Source organism: Catharus ustulatus, chromosome 8 (assembly GCF_009819885.2).
Source record: "Catharus ustulatus isolate bCatUst1 chromosome 8, bCatUst1.pri.v2, whole genome shotgun sequence".
In the NCBI taxonomy this organism is placed as follows: Eukaryota; Metazoa; Chordata; class Aves; order Passeriformes; family Turdidae; genus Catharus; species Catharus ustulatus.
Genome location: NC_046228.1, coordinates 31,176,893 through 31,203,793, shown reverse-complemented (window position 1 = coordinate 31,203,793; position 26,901 = coordinate 31,176,893). Strand labels below are relative to the sequence as shown.

General features: G+C 56.7%; 4 protein-coding genes across 6 annotated transcripts in view; 2 read left to right on the top strand and 2 right to left on the bottom strand.

Moving 5' to 3' along the window:
- Positions 1 to 272: 272 nt before the first annotated feature.
- SAR1A (secretion associated Ras related GTPase 1A) lies at positions 273 to 5,037 on the top strand. The gene is made up of 7 exons (XM_033065948.2): positions 273 to 351; positions 695 to 769; positions 1,663 to 1,782; positions 2,214 to 2,279; positions 2,672 to 2,775; positions 3,242 to 3,373; positions 3,952 to 5,037. The coding sequence occupies exons 2-7, from the start codon at positions 712 to 714 to the stop codon at positions 4,066 to 4,068; spliced, it is 597 nt and encodes a 198-aa protein (XP_032921839.1). The 5' UTR covers positions 273 to 351; positions 695 to 711; the 3' UTR covers positions 4,069 to 5,037.
- An 863-nt stretch (positions 5,038 to 5,900) lies between these two features.
- TYSND1 (trypsin like peroxisomal matrix peptidase 1) lies at positions 5,901 to 7,930 on the top strand. Its single transcript, XM_033066129.2, has 4 exons — positions 5,901 to 6,877; positions 6,963 to 7,096; positions 7,178 to 7,363; positions 7,458 to 7,930. Exons 1-4 carry the CDS (start codon positions 5,901 to 5,903, stop codon positions 7,667 to 7,669), a joined length of 1,509 nt encoding a protein of 502 aa, XP_032922020.1. The 3' UTR covers positions 7,670 to 7,930.
- A 455-nt stretch (positions 7,931 to 8,385) lies between these two features.
- SPOCK2 (SPARC (osteonectin), cwcv and kazal like domains proteoglycan 2) lies at positions 8,386 to 14,066 on the bottom strand. Its single transcript, XM_033065930.1, has 11 exons — positions 13,764 to 14,066; positions 11,556 to 11,564; positions 11,322 to 11,367; positions 10,912 to 11,026; positions 10,722 to 10,824; positions 10,533 to 10,641; positions 10,337 to 10,456; positions 10,033 to 10,251; positions 9,335 to 9,397; positions 9,060 to 9,197; positions 8,386 to 8,982 (listed from the first exon to the last, which is right to left on the bottom strand). Exons 1-11 carry the CDS (start codon positions 13,977 to 13,979, stop codon positions 8,837 to 8,839), a joined length of 1,284 nt encoding a protein of 427 aa, XP_032921821.1. The 5' UTR covers positions 13,980 to 14,066; the 3' UTR covers positions 8,386 to 8,836.
- Positions 14,067 to 15,999: 1,933 nt separating this feature from the next.
- Positions 16,000 to 26,901, bottom strand: part of ASCC1 (activating signal cointegrator 1 complex subunit 1) — a 36,658-nt gene continuing 25,756 nt past the window's right edge. For all 3 annotated transcript variants that reach the window (XM_033065933.2, XM_033065931.2, XM_033065932.2), the window contains one exon: positions 16,000 to 16,761. In XM_033065933.2, the coding sequence (XP_032921824.1) occupies positions 16,614 to 16,761 (148 nt within the window). In that variant the 3' untranslated portion in view covers positions 16,000 to 16,613. The remainder of the gene's footprint in view (positions 16,762 to 26,901) is intronic.

Genomic DNA, 26,901 nt, shown 5'->3' with positions numbered 1-26,901 from the left:
CTCTGGGGATGGTGACTGCGCCACCTCCCTGGGCAGCCCCCTCAAAGCCTAATCACCCTGTATGTGAGGAAATTCCTCCCCTGTACCAGCCTGAGACCGTGTGCTCTCCCCCTGCCCTCAGTGCTGGGTCCGTGTCCCATCCGAGACGGGGGCGGTCTCGACCCCGGGTCCCCGCGGAGCGCGGGCGGGTCTCGAACCCGCGGGCTGCCGGTGCCGCCCGCCGCAGCCCCCGGCGCGCGGGGCCAGCGGGGCCGGAAGGGGCGGGGCGTCGCGCTGACGCGTTTCCGGCGGGGCGCTGGCGGCGGCCGCGGACGGGACTCGGTGGCGGCGGCGGCCCGGGGGCAGCCGGGGGTGAGAGGCGGGGGTGACCGCGTGGGCCGGCGGGGCCCGGCGGGGTGTTCAGCGGGGCGGCGGGCGCCTGGCAGGCCCGGGCGAGGGGCGGCGGCGGCGCTGGGGGGTGACACGCAGGCAGGGCGGGGGCGGGGCGGGGGCCAGGCCTCGCCGCCCGCCCTTGAGGCCGGTCCCCCTCACCCCAGTCGCCCCTCATCCCCTGTCTCCTCTCACCCCCGTTCCCCTTCGCCCCCGCTGTCCCCGGCTCCGGCACCTCCCATCCCCTGGTTCCGGCCCCCCTGACCGCGGCTCCCTTTCAGCACCGACGCTTTGTAACTCGGGGTTTGGGTTTTGTCCCCCGCAGGCGTTTTATTTCCAGAGATGTCTTTCATCTTCGAATGGCTCTACAACGGCTTCAGCAGCGTGTTGCAGTTCCTAGGTAATGCCGCGGGTCCCTCCGTGCCTCAGCAGCCCCTGGCAGCCCCCTCTGGGCCGGTTTGGCTTCTCCCACTGCCAGTATCCCATAAAAGTCGGGTGTTAAGGTGGTGCGCAGCAGCTCTGGCCAGTGCAGAGTCTGGTGGGGAAGCTGCATGTCCACAAAGGGGCTTTTACACTGGTGCAGAGAAACTTTGGGAGTATTTGGAGGTGTTGGGCTCCTACCCACGTGTTTCTCTTGCCCTTTAGAAGCCTGAGAGCAGCTGGGCTGGCGCCCACGGCCTGTCCAGCCCCAGCCAGAGGTGCTGCCTTGCCAGGGAAGGAACCCCATCCTCCTCATCCTCCTCCCAGAGTCCTGGATTCCAGTGGAACTCCTTGCTGGAGGATGGGGTGCCCGTTCTCCTGATCAGGTCTTGAAGGGAGGATGAGAGGGACAGGGTGAGAAAAAGTCCCACTGGAAACCTCTGGGAACTTTCCTGGCAGACACGACAAAAATCAGTTTATGCCAGGAAAACAACGCGCTGCTCCCTGCTTTGCACCTTTTCCTGGGACAACTTCTGTCTTTTATGAGTTTGTTCAATTTTCACATCTTTTGAGGAGACAGATTGATCCATAATACTCTGCTGCACGCTGTGCTCTGCTGCTAGGAGGAAAGAACGGAATACTCATGGGAACATGAGCTTAGGAAATGTCCATTGCTGTAAACACGCCTTGGAAAAAGCCTCTTTGAACCGTGTGTGTTTTCCCTGCTATCCCCTGTCCATGCTGGAAGTGTGCACAGGTGGCAGCAGAGCTCTGGGAAAGGACTTCCCCAAAAAACAGCGGCGGCACCGCGGCGTTCCGGCTCCGGATGAGCCCGCTGGAGTTTTCCTCTTGCTTTGTTCCTTCTCCTCGCAGGTTTGTACAAGAAGTCTGGAAAACTGGTGTTCCTGGGATTGGATAACGCAGGCAAAACCACTCTGCTGCACATGCTCAAAGATGACAGGCTGGGTCAGCACGTCCCCACGCTACATCCCAGTAAGTCTCCCTGGGAAAAACCTCCTGGTGTGGCTTTTTCTCTGGAATTTTGGTGTAGGAAGACACCTTGGTGGCAGCTCTGCCTGGAGGATTTGAGGGTTTTAACTTGAGCTGAAGTTGCAGCTACCCTGTGCTTCCTCAAGCTGAAGTGGATCTGTGTTTTCCTCTCTAGAAATGCCCAAGAACTGGTGTGGCTCAATTATTATAAAGGGAAGATTTTCCTAATGAAAAGCATAATAAAGGGTAATAATTGCAGGTTGAAAATTATTTTCTGCTGCTTGTGATTTTTTGAAACGGCTCCATTTCAGCCACTGAATTCCACAGGAACTGCAGGGAATTCCTTACTGGAGGAGCATGTGTGATGCCCAAGAAATTCTGTCCATCACAATTTCCTTGTTCTCCTGAATCCCAGCCTGTGTTTTCCATTTCAGCATCAGAGGAGCTGACGATTGCTGGAATGACCTTCACGACTTTTGATCTGGGTGGACATGAACAAGGTAAAGCAAAAATGACCAAAAATTGATCCTGACAAGTGTCAGCAATTAGCAGTGCCTCATTATTTGTTGCCTGGATTTATTTATGGAACAACACGTGGAAGGGACCTCCTGGCTGTAGGATTGCTTGGGAGGAAATGCTGCCAGTTCATGCTCTGCTGTCTGAAGTATTTTTAGCTGTGGAAGACTCCCATATAATTTAGTTTGAATAGTGGATAAATTTTTAGTTCTGCACTTTCTAGAAGTTTTAAAACACAGGGTTTTTTTCCCTTTTATACACAAAACTGTTGGAAGGAGGACACTCTGGCTAAAGAGGCAGCCATGGTTGCTGAGGTTTGCTGGAGTTTTCTGTGTGGAGATTTCACAGAGTTGGGTTTTTCCCTTGTGTCTTCCAGCTCGCCGGGTCTGGAAGAACTACCTGCCTGCCATCAATGGGATTGTCTTCCTGGTGGACTGTGCAGATCACTCACGGCTTATGGAATCCAAAGTTGAGCTTAATGTAAATACACTTCTCTTCTTTCCCTTCTCCAAGACTTCTCATCAGCTAAATTATAAATAACAGACATCTCTCCCAGAGCTGGAGGAGCCTGGATGTCCTTGCTCTGGGTTGAGTTCAGGGGAGGCTGAGGTTGGACAGCAGGAGGAATTTCTGCATGGAAAGGGTGCTCAGGCCTTGGCAGGGGCTGCCCAGGGAGATTTGGAGTCCCCATCCCTGGAGGTGTCCAAGGAAGGGCTGGAGGTGGCACTCAGTGCTCTGGGCTGGGGACAAGGTGGGCATTGGGCACAGCTTGGGCTCCATGGGCTGGGAGGGCTTTTCCAGCCTCAGGGATTCTGTGGGTTTTCCACCGGAGTATGGAAGCCCCAGAAACAAGCCCCTGTTGGTCACAGAGCTTAAAACCATTTCCTTCAGGCAATGACTCCTTTTTCCACCTCTCTGCTCAACTCTTGTTGGCTCTTGCACTCAGGCATTAATGACAGATGAGACAATATCCAACGTGCCAATCCTTATCTTGGGAAACAAAATTGACAGACCAGAGGCCATCAGCGAGGAGAAACTGCGGGAGATCTTTGGGCTCTACGGACAGACCACAGGAAAGGTAGGGGGGCATCCAAATCTTGGATTGTCACAGGCAGGGGAGAACTTGCCTGATTCCTTGCAGATTGATGCCTGGTGGAATTATTACTGGGAATTGTGCATTAATTGGCCAAGGTGAATCAATAATAATAAGGATGATGTGCCTGAAGGGAGCCTAGGAGTGAGAGACTGTTTAAAGGCCATGGAGTGGTGGGACAAGAGGGACTGGCTTCCCACTGCCAGAGGGCAGGTTCAGATGGGAAACTGGGCAGAGATTCTTCCCTGTGAGGGTGGTGAGGCCCTGGCACAGGTTGCCCAGAGAAGCTGTGGCTGCTCCATCCCTGGAAGTGTTCAAGGCCAGCTTGGACAGGGCTTGTGGGACCAGGCAACAGGGTGGAATGAGGTGATCTTTAAGGTCCCTTGTAACCCAAACCTCTGATGATGCCCTTGGGCAAGTTTTGAGGCTGGTGGGATTGTCCAAAATGCAGTGCACACACAGAGGGCCCTGCGAGAGGAGCTCCCCTGGATGGCTGTGGCTCACTGGGCACTTCCCTGAGAGCACCAGGGGTGCAGACGTGACTCCTGTTTGGATTTCCCCAGGGAAATGTGCCACTGAAGGACCTGAACGCGCGCCCCATGGAGGTGTTCATGTGCAGCGTGCTCAAGAGGCAAGGCTACGGTGAGGGCTTCCGCTGGCTATCGCAGTACATTGACTGATACTGGCACGGACACGAGAGTTTTACTCCTCTGGACTGATCCTGTTCACAGCTTCCTATGGACTTTTCTATTAGAACGTGGAAGGCTTTCCAAGCGCATCCTGGCATTGTCCAAGAGACTCCTGGTTTTCCGGCTGCCCTTATGGCACAGTGGTGACACCGCTCTTTTCCACGCGGCGGGGAAGCAGCGCCGCTCCTGAGTTGTCCCTGCCAGTTGGGTGACAGCGGGGCTGCTCCAGTCTGAGAAGGCAAAACTCTGCACGCTGCAGTGTAACAGCTGAAAAAGAGAGCACGTCTCACCACTGTGGTTAATTGACTTCAAAAACAAACACACAAAACAGAAAAGGAAAAAGCAATTATATTTTTTAAAGAAAGTGTTAATGTAAATGGCGTCCCTTCTAACTTTTTAGTTTAACGTTCATCTTGTTTGGTCCAGAGTCTGGTTTAGGGTTTTTTAAAAATATATTTAACGGTATTTAGGTATTTCACAAATTACTGAACCAAGGTATCACGATATTAGAAGTGCTCAATAAACATAGCATTTGGGCTTAACTGAGCTGTAGGGTGGCTGTGCTGTGTCACGCTGACCGACGACGGCGAGGTGCCGTTGGGACTGAGGCGTGCAATTCCAGCTTCTTTAGTTTACAGGGATTTTTTTTTTTTTTCTCTAGTTGGGGAGGAGCACCTGGTGCAGGTGTAGGGGGTGGTGTCCAGTGGGAAGGGGCTGCCTGGTTCCCCCTCAGGCCAGATCCTTGAGGATCCTCTGGCCACGCCATCACAGTAAGAACCACGGAGCTGTTTTGGTTGTTGTAGCATGGAAGTGTTTGACATTTGCATATCATGAGGTGATTAATGTAGACTAAACCGATTTCTTTTATACTCTCAACAGACTTTTTTTTTTTTGTCTGAAGTTTCACTGCTGTCTGGCACTCATTTTCAGTTCAATAAAGACATGTCTTTCTCCTCTGAAGGGGCAACGAGCCTCAGTCTGGCTTGGTGTTTGCTGGGCCTTGGGGCCGTCAGAACACCAGCCACGGAGTTCCAGAAGGATTCTCAGGCACAGGGTGGGATTCATGGGGCTGTGCTGTGCAGGGCCAGGAGCCGGACTCAATCCTTGTTGCTTCCAACTCAGGATATTCATTCTGTGATTCCATGATTCTGTGACCTGCAGCCAGTGAGGGAAACTGAGGCAGGGTGGAAGAGCTGCTCGCCTCTGGGCTGGCAACCAGGGAGCGCTTATGGCTTGCAGGGGCTTTGCTCTTGGTGTAATGAAGCCCCAGATGGCCAGGAAGGGACTGGGGGGAAAGGGGGCTGGGGGGGACTTCAGCTGTGAATGCCGGTGTTCGGTGGGGGCGGATTTTAGCTCTCCCAAAGGGATTCTCCCAGTCCGGGTGCCTCTGTTGGAAATACAGGTTTGATACACGTTTGTGCTGCGGGTGAGGTGGGAAGCGAGCGTGGCCGTGAGGTGTCCGGACCGAGGGTCCCGAGGGGAAGCGGGGACTGAGGGCCAGCGCTGGGCTTTGGGGAACCGATGATCTTGCTTCTCCCAGGGAAGCAGGGGTCGAGGGACGGCTCCGAACCAGGCATCTCTAACGTTCGGGGGAAGCGGAGGCCGTGGGCCGGGGGTGCGGGGAAGCGGGGCCCGAGGGGCCGCCTCGGACCGGGGCTCCCAGGGGAGCGGGGCCGGGCCGCGCCGGGGGCCGCGCACCGCCCGCGAAGGCCCCGCAGGGGGCGTGTCCGCCACGTGCGCGCCCCGCCCCAGCCAATGGGGAGGGCGCGGGGCGGGGCTTCAGCCAATGGGCGCGCGGGGCGGGGCGGGGCGCGGCGGCGGTGATGGCGGCGGTGCCGCCGTGCTGCGCGGTGCGGGTGCGGGGCGCGGACGGCGGCGGCCATGGCGGCTGCAGCGGGCTGGTGCTGAGCCGCCGCCCCGCGCTGGTGCTGTGCCACGCCGCCGTCTTCGCGCCGTTCCTGCGCGCCGGCCCCGCCGCCTGGGCAGGGTCCGCCGCGCTGCCGCCCGCCGCGCTGCGGCCGTGCCCGCGCCTCAGCGTGGTGCTGGGCGCCGAGGCGGGCGGGCTGCGGGAGCTCGACGCGCGGCTGCTGGCGCTGGTGCCGTGCGCCGCGTTCCGGCGGGCGCTGGAGCGCGGCCTCGGGCGGGCGGAGCGGTGGCGGTTCGGGGCTGAGGACGAGGTGGGCACCGACCCGCGGGCACTGCCCTGGTTCGCGTGGCTGCGGGTGCCCGCGCTGGACGCGGCCGAGGGCGGCTGGGCGGCGCGGGCCAGCGCCGGCTGCCTGCGCAAGGGACAGGCGCTGCTGGCCTGCGGGTCCCCCTTCGGAGACCTGTGCCCCGAGCTGTTCCTCAACACGCTGAGCCGCGGCGTGGTCAGCAACCTGGCGGGCGAGGAGAACGCCCTGGTGCTCACCGATGCCCGCTGCCTGCCCGGCACCGAGGGCGGCGCCGCCTTCGTGCCCTCGCCCGACGGGTCGCGCGTGGTGGCCGTGATCGCCGCCTCCTTCTGCTGGAAGGGCGCCGAGTGGGTCGGGCTCACGCTACTCTGCTCCCTCGCCGCCATCCTGCGCAGCAGCGCCGGTGTCCTGGACGAAGCCGGGATCGCGGTGCCGCCGGTGCCGGCCTGGGTGGCCGCGGTGCCAGCGAGCAGCGGGCAGGACCCCCTGGGCTGGACGGCGCTGGTGGAGTGCGGGGCGACCTGGGGCTCCGGGGTGCTGCTGGCACCGAGGATGCTCCTCACCTGCCGCCACGTCGTGGAGGCCAGAGCCCCGCTCCATGTGACGCCGCCGGCCGGCCCCGGCCAGTGAGTGCGGCTGTGCCCTTGCCCACCTTAACCCCCCCTACCCTGCGTGTCCCCCGCCGTGACATCGCGGTAACCTTGCCCCTAGGGATGCAGCCGTGCTCAGGGGACGTGTGGTGTTCGCCACCGAGGAGTCGTCCCCCTTCGACGTGGCCGTGGTGGAGCTGGAGGAGAGCGTGCCAGGCTTCGTCCCGCCGTGCCTGGCTGACACCTTCCTCCCAGGTGAGCAGTGGGGAGATGCGGGGCGTTGGGGTAGGGGCTGCCTCACGCCCTTGCACCCAACTGCTGCCTCTCCCATCCCAGGAGAGGAGGTGAGCGTGGTGGGCTTTGGGGCGCTGGGGCGGGCGTGCGGCCCCTCGGTGACAGCCGGGATCCTGTCGGCCGTGGTGGCGGTGGATGGGCGCCCTGTCATGCTGCAAACCACCTGTGCCGTCCATGGCGGCTCCAGCGGCGGCCCCCTCGTCTCCTCCCGCAGCGGATCCCTCATGGGTAAGCCGGGGGTCTCCCCGTGGGAAGGTGGGGGGGTCCCACGGGTGTCGCCAGGCCAGACCCAGTGATGTGGGCATCGCTCTCTCCCTGCCAGGCATCGTGGCCAGCAACACGCGGGACACCGGTGCGGGGGCCACCTACCCCCACCTCAACTTCTGCATCCCCATCACCGTCCTGCAGCCCCTCGTCGCGCGCTACCGCCGCACTGGTGACCCCGATGCCTTCGCCGGGCTCAACCGGGTGGGTGAGGAGGTGCGGGCCACTTGGCAGCTCCAGCAGCGGCCAGGACCCCCCAGCAAGCTCTGACCCCCCTCCCGGGGGGCTTGTGCCAGGGACCGAGGTGCCAGGGACCGGGATGCCAGGGATGGGGCTGCCACATCCCCTCTTCGGCCCCGGGGGTGTGGGACCCGAGCGCCTGGACTCCACAGAGCCGGTGGAACCGGCGCCCTGGGGCAGGGGATACGGCACAGTGCCTTTGACAGCTGCTGACAACCCCAAATTGGGGAGGTTTGGGGTCTGTGTTATTGCTTTATTTTCTCCCTGGGGCCATAAATGCTGTGAGTTGAGGCCCTGGTGTCCCGTGGTGCTGAGTGGCTGCGGGGGGGTGGTGGAGGCTGTGGGCTGGGCTGGGGGAGGGGGGCAGGATGGTTCTATAAGGCATATTCTGGGTCAGGGATAGGATTGGATTGGGGTTGTGTTTGGGGTTGGGGTAAAGGCATGGGGAGGGAGGGCTGTTCAGAGTCCTTATGTGGCTCTGGGCCCTGTGGAAAGGTTTTGGGGTCCTGGGGAGGGGACAGATCCCTGGGGAGGGAGGCCAGGTCCAGCTTCATGGCAGCAGAGTGCAGGAACCAAACCCAGGGCACTGGCAGGGGGACACTTCTATCCCAACCCACTCCCCAGCCCAGCAGTGCCCACTCCTGGAGGGCACAGCACCACCACCAGCCCTCCCCAGGACACCCCTGCAGGGCCGGGGGGCACGGGGGGGCACGGGGGGTGCCAGGGGAGGAACGGGCGGGCGAGTGTTTGACACAGCACGGGGTATTTATTTCACAGCCGCTACACAACGCCAGGGGCCGGGGCAGCCACGCAAGCACAACATGAGGGGGGATGCGGGGAGGAAAGGGGGGGCAGCTTATCTGTAAGGGGGTTTGTTGGTTTTGTTTTCTTTTTTTTTTTTTTCCTTTTTTTTCCCACTTTTATTAGCGCCATTTGCCCGGTTGAAGACCACGCAGCAGCACACTAGGCCTACAAGGCTCTACCCAAAAAAAAAAAAAAAAAAGCTCAAATTCGCACAAGAGCGGCCCCCCCGCCCCGCTCGCCCCCTCCCCGGGCGAGCGCCCCGTGGCCCCGTCCCACACGGGACCGGAGGGAGGAGCACCCACCCCATGCCACACCGGCAGCGGGGGGCTCACGGGGACCCCCAGCTGGGGGGCTGCCTCCCGGCCGTGCCGCCCACCGGGCTCTCCTGCTCCTCTACCAGATGTAGCCGCCGTCGTCGCCCTCGCCCGCTTCGCCCTCCTCTTCCTCGCCTTCCTCGCCCGCTTCCTCCGGCTCCTTCTCCTCCTCGTCCTCCCAGCCCACGCTGCTGCCGAAGTCGCCCGAAAACCCCGTTGCTTCATCTGCGAGGGGCAGAGGTTCAGGGGCGGTGCCGGGGCTGCAGCCCCATCCCCGGGCGGGCTCTCCCCGCAGCTCTCACCGCAGTCGGGGCTGCCGTGCCCGCGGGTGCCCGTCAGCTCGGCCCCGTGCTGGTCCACGCACCAGCACTCGCCGCCGCCCGGCTCGCACTGTGCCCGCCGGTAGTAGCCATCCTCATCGCAGCTGGGAATGAAGGTGCCTGCAGGGAAGCGATGGCCCCCCACCCCCCCACAAACACGTGCAGTGCCAAAGCCTCCCGGGCAGCTCCCCGTCCTCATCCCGGCTCGGCTGCACGGGGCACTGCCGGGGGAAAGGGCCCTGGGGCGCCCCACTCACCCAGCTTTTTTTTGGTTGCTTCTTGGATTTGAATCTTCTCCAGCTCCCTGAGACAGGGCGGCTCTGCAGCAACGCCACATGAAGCTGTTAGGGTGGGCATGCAGCCCCCCCAGGGCGGGCAACCTCTCACCCCCAAACCCACAGCATTCATCCCTGTGGTGTGCATCCCCCAGAACTCCGGAGTGCAATCCCCAGCACCATGGAGTACAGACCCCACAGCGTGCATTCCCCATGACGTGCAGCCAGAGTACATCCCCCCCAGCTCCATGGTGTGTATCCATCCCCCTGGCCCCATGATGCACATCCCCCTAAACCCAAGATGTGTTTCCCCATGATCCACAGCACGCATCCATGGTTTCCAGCCCTGTGGTGTGCCTCTCCTCCTAAGGCAAACACCCCACGGGCACCCCAACCACAGCAAGGATTGCCCATTACCCCATGATGTTCATCCCTCCCACACACGCAGCATGGGTTCCTCATGACCCCATGATGCACATCCCCAACTCCAACCCCACCATGTTCATCCCCCACCCCCAGTCCCACTGCACAGATCCCCCATCCCCCATGAATGTACAACCCCCATCCATGGCATGCATCCTTTAGGACACGGAGCCCCCAGCCCCGCGGGGTGCATCCTCCTGACCCCAGGGCGTCCAGCCCCCGGCCCCACAGCGCTGCTCCGCCCTGCCCTGACGCACTTTCCCTCCAGAAGCAGAAGCACCACTCGGGAGCGGAGACGCGGCCGTCCTTGGAGGTGTCGCAGGAGTTGAAGAAGGCGCGGATGCACACCTCGTACTTGTCCAGGTTGATGGCGGCCAGCTCGGCCGCCTCCAGGAAGAGATCCCCGCTCGTGTCCAGCCGGGCGAACATCCACCCCACCGCCTCCTTGCAGGTGGCTGCCACGCTCCTCTCCAGCGCTGCAGGGCAGGATGAAGCCCGTGGCTCCCGGCCCCCGCAGGGACAGCACCCCACGTCCCCTCCCGGTGTGCTGGGGACACGTACCGGTGGTGGGGCTGGCGGGGAGCCCGCCGGAGCCGTTCTGCTTGGCGTTCTCACGCAGGAGCTGGAACCAGTCACGCAGGCGGTCACCCAGGTCGGCCAGATCCTGCCCGGTGCACAGTTCTGGAGGGTCCAGCGGGGCAGCGTCAGGCCGGGCTAAGCTCGGGGACAGTCCCCCGCTGCCCTGCACCGCACTCACCTTGTTTGCTGTCGCCGGCAGGGCTGTGCGGGGTCGGGCAGGGGCACTGCCCCTCGCACCGCACCGTCAGCTGCTTGCTGGCCAGGCACGCCTGTTGCTCCAGCTTGCACTGCGGGGCGGCAGCGGGACATCGGCGGGGGGACACAGGGCACAGGGCCCCGTCCCCGCGGCTGGTGCCGCTGTGCTTACCGCCGAGCTGTAGGTGTGGCCGTCGGAGCCGCAGACGGCGGCCACCGGGGCGGCGTGGCAGGGCTTGCAGCCCCCGTGCGCCTTGGGGCCCAGCGGCTTGATCCTGCACGGGGGAGAGGGTGCTGAGTCCCCGCCTCGTTCCCCCCTTTCCTCCTGCCGCCGCTCGGCCCCGGCGCCGCCGCGCTCCTACCTGTGCTCCAGCTTCTTGCGGCTGATGCACATGGCGCGCTGGTAGCCCTGCGCCACGCACACCTTGTGCCGGCTGCACTTCACCTTCTGGCAGGGGTCCTTGGTGGTGTCCAGGGCTGGGGGGGCAGAGAGGGGCTGGGGCAGGCGAGGGGGGGAAGGCGGGGACGCCCCAGGGGAGCCCCGGCAGCGCTGGCCACCAGCCGGCCCGGCACAAAGCGCCATTCAGGCTGCAGCTGGGCAGCCGGCTCGGCACCAGCTGCTGCTCCCCGGCGCGCTCCGGCCCCACCACCGCTCCCAGCCGGAAGGGAAAAGCCCGGGGGGTGCAAGCAGAGAGTGTGACACGCACCAACCCGCACTCCCCCGCCCCATACCGACTGGCACCGAGCCCTCTGTGCCCAATCTCAGCGCTACCTTCATCCCCGGGCTGGTTGTCCTCCCAGCTCTTGATGTAGTCATCCTGCGAATGGGGGAGAGCCTGCCTGAGTGCAGGTGCTGGGAAAGGTGACACCGGGCCAGGCGTGCCATCACCCGACTCGGGGCCACCGGCCCGGAGAGGCTCCCGCTGCACACACCCCCCGGGAGGACGGGGAGCAGCCTCCCCCCACAAGCCGGGTGTCACCCCCTCGGTAGCCCCTCGAGGCTCACCTCCACCTCCTGGCAGCGAGATGGCCCAGCCGGCACCGAGAAAGGAGAAAGAAAAGAGAGAAAGGGAGAGAGAGAGCCGTCAGCTCTGAGACAGCCCCAAGCCCTGCTCCCGCCCCCAAGCCGCGGGGACAGGCACTCTGTGCCGCTGGGGCACCCCGACCTTCCAGTGCCCAAAGCTCTCGCCACCAGCCCTGGATCTCACTGGCACCGACCACCAACGAGCACCCCCATCTCGGGCTCTAAATCTGTAATCCTGGAGAGCCTTTATACAGGATAAAGCCTTCCCTCACCAGGCAGCTGGGAAAAGCCAGGGAGTAGGAATGGAAATGGCATCGGGTGGAGGAAGCCCCTTGGGAGCCGAGTAGGGACCTCAGGGGATCCCATGGTGCTGCCACCCTGATTCTTGTATTGTGAGCCCAGAAGGAGTGGGCCAAGATGGATGTCACTGCCTAGGGAGGCAGAACTGCTCCCACAGGACCCTGAAAGCATCCCGGGGGTGTGGGCGAGTAGCAGGGACTCAAAACACTCCCAGCAGGCAGCATCGCCCGCCCCACGGGATGCTCCAGGGTGGGCTTTGCCATAAGGCAGGAGCATCCCAGCCGGCCCGGGGAGGGTGGGCAGGGTTTGGGACGGCAGCTGGAAGCAGCGGCACGGGGGGCAGCTCTGGAGGGGATGCCTCGCTCCAGCACGGCGGTGTTTGCGCCGCAATCGATAGCCGCGCTCCCGTGCCGTGATTGGTAACACTGCGGCGCCCGGCAGCTCCCTGCGGCGCGGGTCTCGCCACGGCCGCCGGCCTCCTCCCCGTGCATCCCCCACCGGCGCTGCTCAGTCGAAAACCCCACAAATCCATGGATTTGCTTATTAATCCAAGCTAGCCGCCAGCAGGGCTGCAGTCTCCCCAGCGCAGCAGCCGTGCCACAGCGGGGTGGGCCCCACGTGTGCTGCCAGTGCCCGGGGATGGGGATGCCTTGGCCCTGAACCCCCCCGGGGATGCTCAAGTGCCACGGGAGCACGTCCACGAGTGCTCCCCTCGAGCACCCGCAGCCATCCGAGGTCCCAGGTGCCCAGTGCTGTTGTTGGCCAGCGGGGGTATTGAGGGCAGGGGTCTCCAGAGGAGGAATTCACACCTTTGCACCCTCAGCCGTGCTCTGCCCCCCTAACTGGTTTATTTCGGGGATGGTGCCCCCCCGCCCTGCCCTGGGCACATCTCCCTTGCTGCCTGCCATCCATCCATCCATCCATCCATCCATCCATCCATCCATCCATCCATCCATCCATCCATCCATCCATCCATCCATCCCATCCTCGCTGCCAAGGTGAACCCGAGTGTGCATCTGAACAAAGACCAGAGGGGCTGGCTCGGGGTGGGGGGGCGGCTCCGGGTGTGCTCCCTCCCCGCCCGGCTGCTGCAGGTGTCCTGGGTCTCCCTAGGATGGGGCTGCAGCACCATGTCCCCCATCCTGGAGGTGTAAAACGAGCCCAGGAAAAATCCCGACTGCCCCATAAAATTAAAGGCTGGAGCTGAATGACATCGAGGCTGTTAGCAAGGGCTGCGTATCACCGAGGGGAGACAGAATCCTGAGCCCGGTGTACCAGGTGTGCCAGCGCTCCTCCAGCAGTGCCTGCATCCTCATTCTCCCTGCCTCGCGTCCCCCCCATCCCCAGGGGTCACCACCCCGCGGAGGCAGCGCCGTGCCCGGCTGCGGCACCGCGCGGGGCTCCGGGGACACCCCGCGGGGCTCGGGGGAGCGGGATGCTCGTGTCCTGCATAGGCTGGGCTGTCACTGAGGGTTTCGGGCCACGGCGCAGCCCCCGCAACGGGCGGGCGGGCCCTGCCTGCACCCCCATGTGGGGACACGGGGAGAGGGTGCAGGGGACAGCACCCCCGGTCACCGGAGAGGGTCGCTTTGGCGTCAAGCCCTGGCCATGGAAGCACTGGCATAAGCCACGCAGCTTTGGCGTCGGGCAGGGAGGCGGCGGCGCTGCCGGAGCCGGTGAGCATCCCCCGGGTACCGGGGCCGGCAGCCGCCCACGGCCGCGGCGGGATGTGGGCACCGCCGAGCATCCCCGGGAGCCCGCGGCGGGGCCGGGGCCGGGCAGGGTCTCGCTGCGGCAGCCGCAGCGGCGGGGCGGGGAGTGCGGGGAGGGGGCTCCCGGTGCCCGGCAGCGCGTCCCGTCCCCCCCGCCCCGCTGCCGGCGCGGACTCACGTCTCGGAAGCGGTTCCAGTGCTTGATCCTACCGCCGTACTGGGAGATGGACGAGAGCCACTGCTCGTCCTCCATGAAATTGCCGGGGCTCTCCCCCGCCGCGGCGGGCCCGGGGCCGGTGGCGGGGCCGGCGGCGGGCCCGGGGCCGGCGGCGGCGGCGGGCAGGAGCAGGGCCAGCAGGGCCAGCAGGGCGCGGCGCCCGCCGCAGCCCCGCATGCTGCCGCAGCGCCGGGGGGAGCGGGCGCGGTGCGGAGCGGTGCGGTGCGCACGGGGAGGCGCCGCCGGCGAGTGCGGCCGCGGGGCGGCACCGGGCGGCACCGGCGGGAGGGCAGGGGCGGGGCCTCCGCCGCGCCCGCCGCACCTGCGCGCCGGCACCGGGGCGGGGGAGCCGCCGGCACGGCACGGCACGGCACGGCCGCAGCACCGGTTCCCCTTCTGTCCCCATCCTGCACCCCCGTCCCGCGTCCCTCATCCTGCATCCCTGCCACACCCCCATCCTGAAGTCCTCGTCCCTGGTCCATACCGCGTCCCCATCCTGCGCTCCCCATTCTGCATCCCCTGACACACCCCCTTCCCCCATTCCCTATCCCCATCCTGCATCCCCTGCCACACCTCTATCCTGCACCCCTCATCCCTGGTCCATACCGTGTCCCCATCCTGCATTTCCCATCCCTATCACATCTCCATTCTGCATCCCCCATCCTGCCCAGTCTGCATCCCACATCCAATGTCCTGCATCCCTTGGTCCTGCCATGTTCTCATCCTGCATCCCTGCCACATCTCTGTCCTGCAACCCCCATCCTACATCCTTCATCCAGCATCCCTGGTCCCTGCTAGGTCCCCATCTCACATCCCCCATCGTGCATCCCCTCATTTTTACCATGTACCCATCGCACATCCCCTATTCCTTCCACATCTCCAACCTGTATACCCCATCCTGCATTCCCAGCTCCTACTGCACCCTAATCCCACAGCCCCTTGTCTCTGCATCCCCACCCCGCATGTCCCATCCTCCAACCCCTGTGATGCTCATTCCTCAGCCATCCCAGCACAGCGTTTTAGGGCTCCAGGAAACTCCCACCCCTATCCCAAGGTTTTGGATTTCCCCCTCAGTGAGGGGGAAATCAGGGTAGGCAACAAGTGACAACTCACCCCAGCTGCAGCTCCCTCACAGCTTCAGCTGGGGATGCCACAGCACACATCCAGCTTCACTGCTCCCTGCCAGGACACTCAGGGTGGGAAGGATAACAGCCAGCAAACCCCAGTGACGACAGGGAAAGGATCAGAATCCTTAATTCTGCCTGGGGAAGGAGGTGTGAAATGAATTTTGCTGTGCCAGGCAAGAGCAGTGGGATAAGCTGCTTACCAGCAAAATTCAACTAACTTCCAAAAGAATTGTCACTAAAACATGTTTACACAAGTGGGAAGAGGAGGAGTATGCTCCAATTGTCAAAAATCCGTGTTTGTGTTTGCCTCAACTTCTCGGTGAGAGTCGTTAAAAAGTCGTCAGGTAGAAGCTTCCCAAGCTGCATCTCCCCTTTCCCGGTGGCTGCGTGAGCAGCTCCCAGGTCTGTTCCGAAGAGATTTGCCAAGTACCTCTTCAGGCTGGCGGGAAGATGACAGCAACTGGTGTTAAGTGCTCTCAGCACCTCCCTGTGAGTGTGTGCTGGTGCTCTGCTCCCCGAGGGAACCGTTTGGAAGGCGGCCTTCCAAGAGCACAAAGGCATTCTGACGCCAAGGAAAAGGACACAAACAGCTGGGTACAAGCAAGGGCACCCAAGATGATTTGATTGCCTGACAGGCAGGCTTAAAAGCAGACAGGCAATTTGGTCTGGGAAACACAACACAGACAGCAGCACATTTGGGGGAAAAAAGAAAAGCAATCCCAATTCCTAAACAACTCCCACTGCTGTTTGTGCATGGCCAAACAGCTAGCTCACTCTGGAGGGAGGAAATGGGGTGAAGACCTCTTAGAAATGATCACTAGGACATGTGGGTTCTGTTGGAGCATCCCTGGCTGAGACACTCTGCACCTCTTCCACAGCATGATTCCATATCCATGGAAGCAAACAGGAATGGGCAGCAGCACCTGTTTTGTTACAAAACACCCAAGCACCAGCACCTTCCATTTTTCAAAGCGTTCATCCTAGGGCAAGTTGAAATCCTGTGTCGCTATTTTTACCAAATGTGGAGATTTACAGGAAAAAACAACGTCTTGAGATCTCTGAAGGATTCACAATGGAATCAAAGAGCTTGGTGCTGCTTTTAATGGAGAAACCACCTACAAGGCATATGTTTTTTGACACGCTCTGAAACGGTCACTGGAAAGAGCTCTGACTATCAATGCTTTCTTATTGTCATAGTTATGTGCAGTGCTGGAAGTTTAATTACAGAAACTATCAATGCAACAGGAGATAAACACTTTGCTTTTGAAGGGAATTAATTTATTTGGAGATCTACATCACACAGGCACGCTGCTGGAGATCCAAGCAATGCCTGACCTCAATATTGTTAAATCGTGCTCTGGAGAAGCTCTCCTGGATTTTAAATACTTATTTTAAGGACAAACTTTTTTCTTCTGAAAAAAAACCATGTTTAAACACCCAAAAGCCTCAGTTCTAGTTGTTTTCTTGGAAAACCAGCAATCCACAGGCATCAAAGAGGCAACTTTGTGACATTCTGAGGAAAGGAGGAGGAAGGACCCTGGCAACCCCCAGGGAGAGGGCAGTGGGAAAAGCTGCAGGGAAATGCCATGGTTCCCATTGTTGGGAGCAGCCACAAGGCATCCCAGCTTGGAATTCCCAGGTTCCCATTGAAGACTCATGTCCTATAAAACCTTCCAGTGAGGGATCACGCACACAGCAGACCCGCTATGGCCTCCTCAAGAGAAGCACAGCTGCCCAGATGTTGCATAGTAGCCAGAGGCGTCCGAGGAGAACCTCTGGGAGAGACGCACCGAGTCCAGCTGCACCTCCCCGAAGTAGAAGTTCTCAAAGAGCTGAAAGAAAGAAGAAAAAAACCACTTGAAGGGCACCAGAGAAATGGAGCCTGCAGCTGGCCCATGGCTCTCTCGCAGGAGCTGGCCCTGTCAAAAGCCTCTACTCACAGATTGGTTTTGCCTTTAAATCATTACATTACATTACATTTACATTATTTTTCCCACTAAAGACTGCACTTGAACTCTTTTTATCTATAGCAGCAGCTGCTCAAACCTCCCCTGTTTTGCTGCCTGTGTCACTGAGGGAGCATGGGGAGGCTGGTCACTGTTCTGGAGGCACCACCTCCAGGGTGGCTCAGCCAAAGGCTCTGTAGGAGCAATGTTTGAGGCCAGGAGGTTTGCACCAATCCAGGCCACAGGATGCAGGACTTAACAGCTACAGCTCAGTCCTAATTCTAACTAGAGGCACAAGGCTCCTCATGCCAGCACTGACCCCGCTTTGTTCAACAAACCCGTCTTTGTTCGGCAAAGACTTGAGTGCAAATTACGGAAAGCAAGCCAACTCCGGCGCCCGGGGGGTGTGTCCCTGCCCGTTAATCCAATCCACGAAGCAGACCAAAAAAATGACATCAGAATTTCTTACAAGAAGTTATTGCTGCAAAAGCATCGTGTCCAAGCGTAAAGTGCTCCTCCCGTTCCATTAAGCAGCAGGAAATTGCTCTACCTGGGAACATCAGCTGTGCCTCAGGAAAAGCTCCTCGGTGCAAATGCTAATTTGGAAGCTCTGTTTAACCGGAGAGCTGTGAGTCACTAAGAACCTGAGCAGCGACTTCTCTCCACCTTGGAGATCTCCAAAATCTCCATTCCATCTGTCTCCTATTCAATTTTCTATCTGTCCCTGCAGGCATGGGCTTGAGACAGTCCCACAGCCCTTCCTGCCCTTACAGAAGGCAAGAAGGAAAGCCAACACATTAATCCTCCTGGAGCCAATGGTGCATCAATTCCTCTACAGAGGGAATGACTGAAATCCCAAATAACTACTTAGCATCTGAAAGGCTGCACTTCACCTCCTCCAAAGAGGCATTTGGCTCTGCCTGGCACTGATTTGGGCACAACTGCTCTTTTGTTGGTTCTCCCAAGAGTATTCTGTTTTGTAAATACCCTTTTTTCCAGAGGAGATCAGCTAGTTTTCTTTCAGGACAATTCCTGGGTTTGCAGTGACTCTGCAAGTAAAAGAGCCACAGGGAAAGTGATTCCCTGCCCGTCTTGGGGCAGAACAAGAGACCCCAGGGCAGCAGCATGGCCTCAAGGGACCACTGTGAATGGTGGCTCCACGGGGTCACTGCCCTAAAGAAGAACAGCCTGTAGAAAAGAAGCTGTGCTAAGGAAGCATCTCAAACCAGGAGAGAAGGAAAAGAGAGGAAGAGAAATGATGACAGCCACACAAACTCCATTTCACACAATTAAAGATTTATACAAGAAAGATTAATTATGTTCCCAAAAGCCTGCGTCGTTCATGTTGGAGGACTTAGGATAAAATGTCTCATTAATAAGAGATGGCAGTAAAAAGGGGTTGTCACCTTTCTCTTTTTGTTTTGGCTGACCTCAGAAGGAAGGATGCTTTCCTGCTCTCTGGGGCTCCCTGCAGTGCTCTGCCACTGTGCCCACTCACCCCAAACCTTAACACCTGTCCCTGTCACAGTGCCTGTTCACAGTGTCACTTCTTTTCATCACAGAGCACCCTCCACCCAGGAAAAACAGAAATCACTTCTCTCTTGAGGGAGTGGTAGCTGTGCTGGTAAGCAAGGAGTACTAGGGTTTGAAGAGAACCCCTTCCAGTGCCTAAAGGGGCTCCAAGGGAGTTGGACAGGGACATGAGCCATGGGACAAAGAGGAATGGCTCCCACTGCCAGAGCATGATTCAGGCATTAGGAAGAAGCTCCTCTGGGTGAGGTGGTTGAGGCCCTGGCACAGGGTACCCAGAGAAGCTGTGGCTGCCCCATCCCTGGAAGTGTGCAAGGCCAGGTTAGATGGGACTTGGAGCACTCTGGTCTAAGGTGTCCCTGCCCATGGCAAGAGGGATGGAACGAGGTGGACTTTAAGGTCCCTTTCAACACAAACCATTCCAGATTCCATAAAGAAAATAAATTAAATGCTGGGATGTGCCAGACCCATCAGCAGCGCTAGAAGTCAAACCTTTCCACAAAATAATCAAAGGAAGAGTTTTGTTTATGCTATTGCTGCACACCACAACCTGTTCTTCTTACTAAAACACAGGTACTTCAAAGCAAAAATTAGTTAATGAGAGAAACCGTCTGAGAGCCCCTCTTGCCTCACACAGCCTCAGGCACGTCACAGCAGAAGGATGATTGGGAAGCCTCAGAAGACATTGCCCAGGTCGAGGGCCCTCCATTTGTACACTGCTAAAAGTGCAGCAAAGCCATTGTACCAAAGCACTTTGTATTCCCTTGGCTTTTATAAGATTCACCACCTCCCGCGTGTTCGAGCAGCTGTGTGTTTCCCAGGGAGGAACGCTGCTAGAACTATTGATTTTTGGTAATGTGGCTGTACTTTCTGAGAGCAAACATGCTACAAGATTTAGAGGACAACCACAGACACTTTTTTCTGCTCTTGTTTCAGGCTGGCTTCTCACCGATGCTCCTGTGCTCCCTGAGGCTTCCCACAACAGAAGGCATCGGACTGCAGGCACGGAGATCTCTGCACATCTGAGACCTGCCTCAGGCAGTGTGGACAAAGGCCTCTCAAACATCAACCTCCAACACCTCTGAAACACCAGGAATCCTCCAACACCTCTGAAACACCAGGAAGTGTCTTCCCATCATGAAAGCATCCTGTGCTCGGGTCCCTGGGGACTTGGGAGGAGATTGCAGAGAGCCAAGCTTTTGACTTTCACTTCTATTTATCTTGAGGAGAAGCCAAGCAGAGCCAAGAAAGATATTTATAACTCCCCCCTCTCCCCAGCCACCACGGAAACGCTCTGGTTTTGGAGGAGCCCTGGAGCACAGCTGATGAAATGCCTCCTGGGAAAGCATCCTAGCATTTTTTATTCTGCACCAGGAAAGAAGGTACCTGGAGGTTGCTGCCCTTCAGAAGCAATGCTGATAACCCGAAGATTGGCCAACTCCCCTTTCTGTCCCTTCCTACAGCTGCCAAGGGCCCACCTTTCCCTGAAAAGGCTGCAGGGAACACGAGGAGATGTGGATCAGAGCAGGCAGGAGGGAGGCAGGGGAGGAGAAATGCAATCGCCCGCAGAGCCGTGTCATTTGATTGGAGTGGGACGCGAGGCTCAGAAAAAGCACAGTAATTCTATAAATCCAAACATGCCAAAGGATTTATGTCCTCGATGCCCAAGGAATAAATAAGAGGATGGAGGTTGTTTTGGTTTTTTTTAAAGTATTATAAATGAGAATGAACCTGATGGAGGTAAAGGTCAGCTTACAGAATCAACACCACGCATGCAGTGCAAGCTACTAACTCCCACCAAGGGAATAGCACTTAGAGGACTAAGTGCCCTGTGTCTCCCTGCTGCCTTCCCAAATTGAATTAGAATGGAATAAGGAAAGAGCACTGTTAACTTTTAACCCCAGACCCAGCACCTCCAAGCAAATGCTCCAGGGATGTGCCCTGCCTTTCAAGCCACAGACAAAGGTTTGGGAAACGCTCAGTGAGGATGGCTGCATCTCCCAAGGGGACAGAGCAGGTGCCTGCAGAGTGGCAGCAGCAGCATCCCAGGATTTGTAGGGATGGCAGAGACTACAGCCACACTGCTCTTCCCAAAAGCCATGAGTTCCCAAGAGAAGAAGAGAACTGAATGATGGACAACCCACATTTCACAGGTCAGTCTGCAAACTACCATAGGCCCAAAGTGCTCCTCCCTCTCCCTCTCTCATCCTGGGGACTGGGTCCAAGGACACACCACTCAGGTCATGATGAAAGGCAGGCAGGACTGGGGTGGCTCCCAGAAAGCAAGTTTTCCTCCATTTCTCCCCCCAGAGTCGTTTATCCTGAGCCAGGAAAAGCCAGCAGCACCACTGTCATTTCTGACACCACATTTTCTCCCATTTAAGACAATTCTGTTCAGATGCTGGAAACCCTTCTTCTCTGTGAGGTCTGTTCCCCTCGATTACCCACAAATTACCCAGCAGACCTCACCTGGGATGAGATAATCATTTTCTGAAGGAAAACAAGAGGCTGAAGACTTGTTTTGGGAGAGATGGAATCACACATCAAACTGCTCGCTCCTTGCAAACTCGAGCCAAAACTGCTCATACAAACTTCAACCCCTAAACCTCAACAACTTCCTTATCAAAGGCAGAGCAACAGATCAAACCCTCTCAGCCACGTTTTCTTCCCCTTTTTAAGCCTGTGAAGTAGGTTTTGCTGAGGCAAGGAGGAGGATGACTCCTCAATGAAGAAGTTAAAAGAGGCGCCTAAACGATGTCGTGTTCCCGAGCGCGGGTGTTTGTCAAGCTGTCCTCCTCGGGGGGCTCACTTCCCACAGACAACCCTCCTGGAATGAGACAGCACCTCTGTGTTCCAGCCTGGGAACAACAGCAATAAATCACAGCTAATCCACAGAAGGACAGCAGCGATGTGTTTCAGCTCCGGTTATGAAGAGCGGAGGTGCCAACGCAAACTGGGGCTTTTAAATCACCTGTCACAGGCTCAACAAGCATGAGAAATATTAATGGATTCAGCTGGAGAAGCATTGGGAAGTGGGAGGACAAAGTAAGTCCACGGAAAGGAAGGGAGTCAGAGGTATTTAAAACTTCCTTCACGTAATCTCTGGCTCGCATTCACGCTGCCTTGGCCTGGATTTTGCCACTACCACCAGGATTATTGATCAGTTTTTAAAGCCTTACGTCGTTTACAGTAGTCAGCCAAAAAAAGACCCATCCTGAATTTATAAAAAGTCCAAGCAGCTCTGCTGAGAGCCTCGGAAATGCCGAGGGAGCAACAACTCACTGCGATGCCTTGCAATTAAAAATTCCCACTAACAAGCACCGATACCACAGGATAAAATGGATGTGCGCACACACACACACACACTCACACACACACCTCTCTCTGGACTGTGGGGAGTTCTGCTGTGAACTCCAGCCCCAGAAAGCAGTGCCTTAGGGCTGGGCTATTATAGATCAACAGCACAAAACTGTCCCCGGTGACTCAGCGCTGCAGGCGAGCAGCGCCGTGTAATGTCATTAGCCTGTGACAATCCGCCTCACAAACCCTGCTGCCCTCAGCAGGGAGCTGAGGGAGGGTCCTGTTATCCATATCTGGAACAAACACAGAAATTAGCAACTTCAGAGAGGCTGGGAGGAAGAGGCTCCTAGCTCCAGGAGCCTACGGGTGTGGATGAGCTCGCTGTCGTTCCTGCTGCGTGGTCCATGCTGAGGGTGGGATGCCAGCAATTCCTCCTCTGCTGTTTCTCCTGGGTGGAAGGTGTTCATCCACCCCAAGATCCCATCCAGGCAGGGTGTGAACAGGCTCAGCACCACTGGGCTCCATGCAGAAGGATCATGCTGACAGACAATCCAGTGCTGGGAATTGGGGTCTGACAGCCGACAGCAGCACATGGAGAGCTCCAATCAGGAGATTAAACAGAGGCTTTGGAGGAGCTGGAGGCTTTACAGCTTCAGCACCAAGTGACAACACTCACAGCTCACAGCCCCAGCGTGTCCCAATCAGAGCAGCAGTGAATGAGAGAACAGGTTCAGAAGGAGAATTCCATTGGAAATCAGCATGTTATGGTGCTGTTATCCCTTTGGGGAAGGGGAGGAACAAACAAAATCCCAGGCACCTACTGACAAGCATGGAGAAAAATTAAGTGGCGTTTGTGAAGAGGTGCCTCAACACAGAGCAACACAACCCGTTTGTCTGCAGACTTTCTGCACTCTCCCCTGGAAATTTGTCCATCTCATAAAGGATGATACATTTGAATTAAAGTTTGTATAACACGTCCACAGCTTGGGATAGAAAACACTGGAGAAGAGCAGAGAACAACCACCCTTCCAAATCATCTGGCTAAAGCACAACCGCAGCTCCCATGCCAGACACAGCAGGAAAGGAAGGCAATGACTCCTCAGCAAACTGCTGGATTACTGATAGCACCACCAGGCAAAAAGGACTGATGGAGGAAATGGCAAAAACATGGAAGGATTAAAAATCTTAAAAAATTAAATTTTGAAATGTGAAAGTAACATTGAGAAACACTGATGGGCTCTAAGAGAGTCCGCTGAACTCCAGCGAACTCTGTCCGTCTGAGTTCCTCTGATTAACCTCCTTTGCTGCACAAGACACAGCCTCCAATCCTGCTTTCAGGATTCCATCTACTTGTTTAATGCACCTCAGTCCTGCAGCCTCCCACACAGACCCACCAGGACCTCTCCAGAAGGCTGTTATCTCCACAGCTGCCATAGTTCCCAGGCTGCAGTATGTGCTGGCACTGCTCCTTCTTCCTCATCCCAAAAAACTCACCAAACCCCATTCCAGCTGTGATCCAAATTCTCCCAAACTATGACAGACAAACCCCAAACCAAAGCCCCTGGTGGCTCCCAGAAGATGAGACACAACCAGGCAAATTGTCAAGATCTGGCAAGTTTGTTACATGAGTAGATTCTTTTTCCTTCTATTTTTGACTTTCAAAATTTGGTGCCAAAAAAAGAAATACCTGATTCCTGTGTTGTTCACCCTGGACACCACTCTGCCAATGATTATCTGTCAGAGATTTAATTGTGCTTGGAAGCTTGCCAGGAATAATGCATGAGAAGCATAGAAAAAGCAGGTAGGCAGGCATTCATCCAGAGAGGCAGCTCTTCCCAGCATTCCTAACCTTCTCCCCAATTAGCAACTGCCTCCTTTCCATGGCTTTTCAAAGGATGGCTGGCTGGCCGGCCATCCAACATTTTCCAAGCCTGTTCAGGTGTTACAGTCTTGGGAAATGCTGTGCAGAGTGACAAGGGGGGAAGATGGGTAGGAAGGACAGAGACAGGGCGGTTGTCACCTGGTCTGTCACCACCAGCACCAGCCACAAGGCTGCAGATTGTTTTGTTCTGCAAGTGTGCAGCTGGCTCTGGAGTGTCTCTCCATCCCCAATATAGCATCCAGTCCTTCCACATGGATAATTCAAGGAACAGCCCTTCCCCTCTCCTTTTCTTCCAGCCTCTGGCAAGATTTAAAAGGCAGCAGCAGAGACCTTTTCACCTCATCTCCCTTAGGAGGAATAAAGCAGGCAGACTTCAGGAGGGAGAAAATCCTGTGTCATAAAAGTCCCAGTGGCCTCTCTCCTGGGAGATACCCAAGTCAGGGCTATCTCCTCTATGACACAGGAAAATCCCTTACAATTAAATCACTGGTGCAGTCCCTTGGAAACAACATAGCCATCTCTCTCTCTGGCAAAGTACCACCAACATAAGAAGCAGCAGCAAGTTCACGGAGAAAGATCCAAGGTGCGTGATGGCAGGTTTCCTTTTTTATATTTTTATTTCCTAAGCCCAAGTAAATGCCATGTAAACACCCTGAAGCTTTTGGTACATTCACAGATGCCATCTCATGGGTGTTCTGCACGCATTCCATACAGGAATCATGAAGTGACAAAAGGAAGAAAAGACCAGTGAAGGTCATTGGCTCCACCATCCTCTTCTCCAAGGCAGGTGGAGCTTGGTGGTGGTATATCCTGGATTAACATCTCTGCTCCTCAAAACAATCAGGACTCCTTTTTCCCAGCTCCTCTAGAGCAGTGCTTCCTTATTCTCCCCTTTACAAAGAGTTTCCTAATCCTTTGCTGCAAGTTAAGCCCATTATATATCATCTTATCATCCACTACTGGCAAAAGCATTTCCAAGCTTCAAGAGTTTTTCCTATGTGCTGCCCTCCTTCCCTTTATCAGCCTCAAAACAACTCCTTCAGCCCCAGTTTGCAGACATTTTCTATCCCTCCAATCATCTTACTGTTGTCCCCTGTGCTCTTTGCACCCATCCAGGGTACCCAAAACTGGACAAATCCTTCAGCAAAGAGTAGTGAGACGTTTACTTTAAAGACATTTGCCTCTTTTTTTCATTTCCAAAAATAAAAAAAAAGTCAAGTCCTTTTGTTTCCATGGACTAACTCAGTCTGGAGCAGCCCCCATAAGCCAGACCCTGGCCTGTCAGGCTGATATTAAGGAACTTCTCCATTCCATACCAGTGCCACTGCTCCCTCCTGGACCTGTCCTTGTTCACAGTTGCCTGTTTGTTTCTGCCTGATTTCCCAACATCGTTTGGAACTCTGCTCCCTCCTACTCATATGTGCAATATTCCTGCCTCTCCCCAGATGTGTTTCACCTGCAGATCTCAGAGTGTATTTCATGCTGCCTGTAACACCCTCCTGACCTCCACGGGTGGGACAAGAATGAGGTTACCAGCTCTGTGAATATGGAAGCAGCTGATCCTTCTCTGACTGCTGCCATGTGAAGCCTCAGCTCTTCATAAAACTGGAGCAAAGCCACCTCAGCTGCCAGAGGGTGATGCAGCAGTGGGGAGGGTGACATTCAGCAATAGTCTAAATTAATCTGTCAGGCTGGATTTTTTTCCAAATAGAACTATTCAGGGCTGGGTGCAGGCTTTTGTTCAGCTGAGATCCCCTCCCTCCAGGATCCCCCCCCTCCCACACAAGCCAAATCTAGTGGTGCTCCTGGCACTGCCACGCTGCAAAACCTTTGCTTTAGCTCACAGTTTTGGGTCTGTTCCCCCCATCACAAATCCATGAAAATTCATGTGCTTCAGGAAATCAAACCCCAGTTGCTATGGTGAAAGGCATTCTGCAAACTAAGAAACAAATACAAGTGGGACATTTGGAGGTTACCAGATTTTTGCACGTCTTTCAGACAAGAATAAAAACCCTTTCAGCAAATTAAAGGTTCCGATAAGATCCCAGACCTACACTTCAAACATGAGGGATTTACAGTACAACTGAAGGAAATTAATAATCAAACACTGCATATCTCCACAGAAGCCTCATCCCCATGGCTCCTATTACAGCAAATGCAGCAACAGTTTCTAAGAGCTGGGCTTTGCCTTTGCTGCAGAGAGGGCAGGAGGCTTGAGACACATCCGGGAAGACCAGGACAAGGAGCTCCCATCAGTGTGACCTCTCACTATGCCCACTGAACACCAAGAGGAGGAGTCTAGCTGTAGAGACAGTAAATTAATTCAGACAGACACAGAAAATTATCCAGCAGAAGGGTCATGGCACCTTTGGGATGAACTGCCTACTTTTGCTAATCAGTCGGTTGGGGCTTTTTGCGTTTAATGTGCTGGGTCTTTGCCTTCTATTAAGATGCTGCTGTAATTCAACCCCTGCCAGCTCCACAGAGAAATATCTTCTTAAGATCAAAGAGGTGATGCTGGTGGCACAATAGGGATCTCAGGGAAGTGAGGAGGTGGGATGCTCACCAGGTGGCAGGCAGAGGCACCCAAGGAACCTCCAAAAAGCTCAGCTGCTGGCCTGGGTGGGAGTGCAGCAGTACAGGGGCAAGAGGATTCAGACTCTCAACAAACCCTCTTCCAGCACTCACAGCTCCTGCTAAAATTAGTCAGAGGGGTGTAGAGCAGCTCTGAGAGAAAAAAAAAAAGGCTTCTCCTTTTCTTGGTAAGGTCACCAATGAGATCTCTGTCACACAAAGGCAGCACAAACCTTCTGCACTGTGCTCTCCTCAATGCAGTGTCAGCCTTCCCCCAAAAGTCTCCAACACTGCCTCCAAGGCCCCAACACTCCAACAAAGATATTTTCCCTCCTTTGTCTACTCTGCTTTTTCAAATGCCACTTCAGATTCCTGTTTCATCAAATGCAAATAACACGAAGATGGCTTTTTCTCCCCCTGAAGAATATAATTCACAGGAAAGCATTTTCACAGCAACCCCAATTTAATCTCCTTTCTTTTTCCCCGTGATTATACAAACTGATCTCCAGTCTCATCTGCTCAACTGTCACATCCTCCCATCCCACTGCTGCTCTAATTGCACACTGCTGAGCCCCCTCGATTGTTCCGGTACCTCTTGGTAATGGCAGGAATTCTCCCCTCTGCAAAGTGCCATCACAGCCTTTCATTCCTGCTTTTGATTCTTCTGTAAAAACGAGGTGAGGAAAGCACTGGTTTATTTCTGAGGTACTGATGTTGCACCACAATCTCTTATTCAGTCT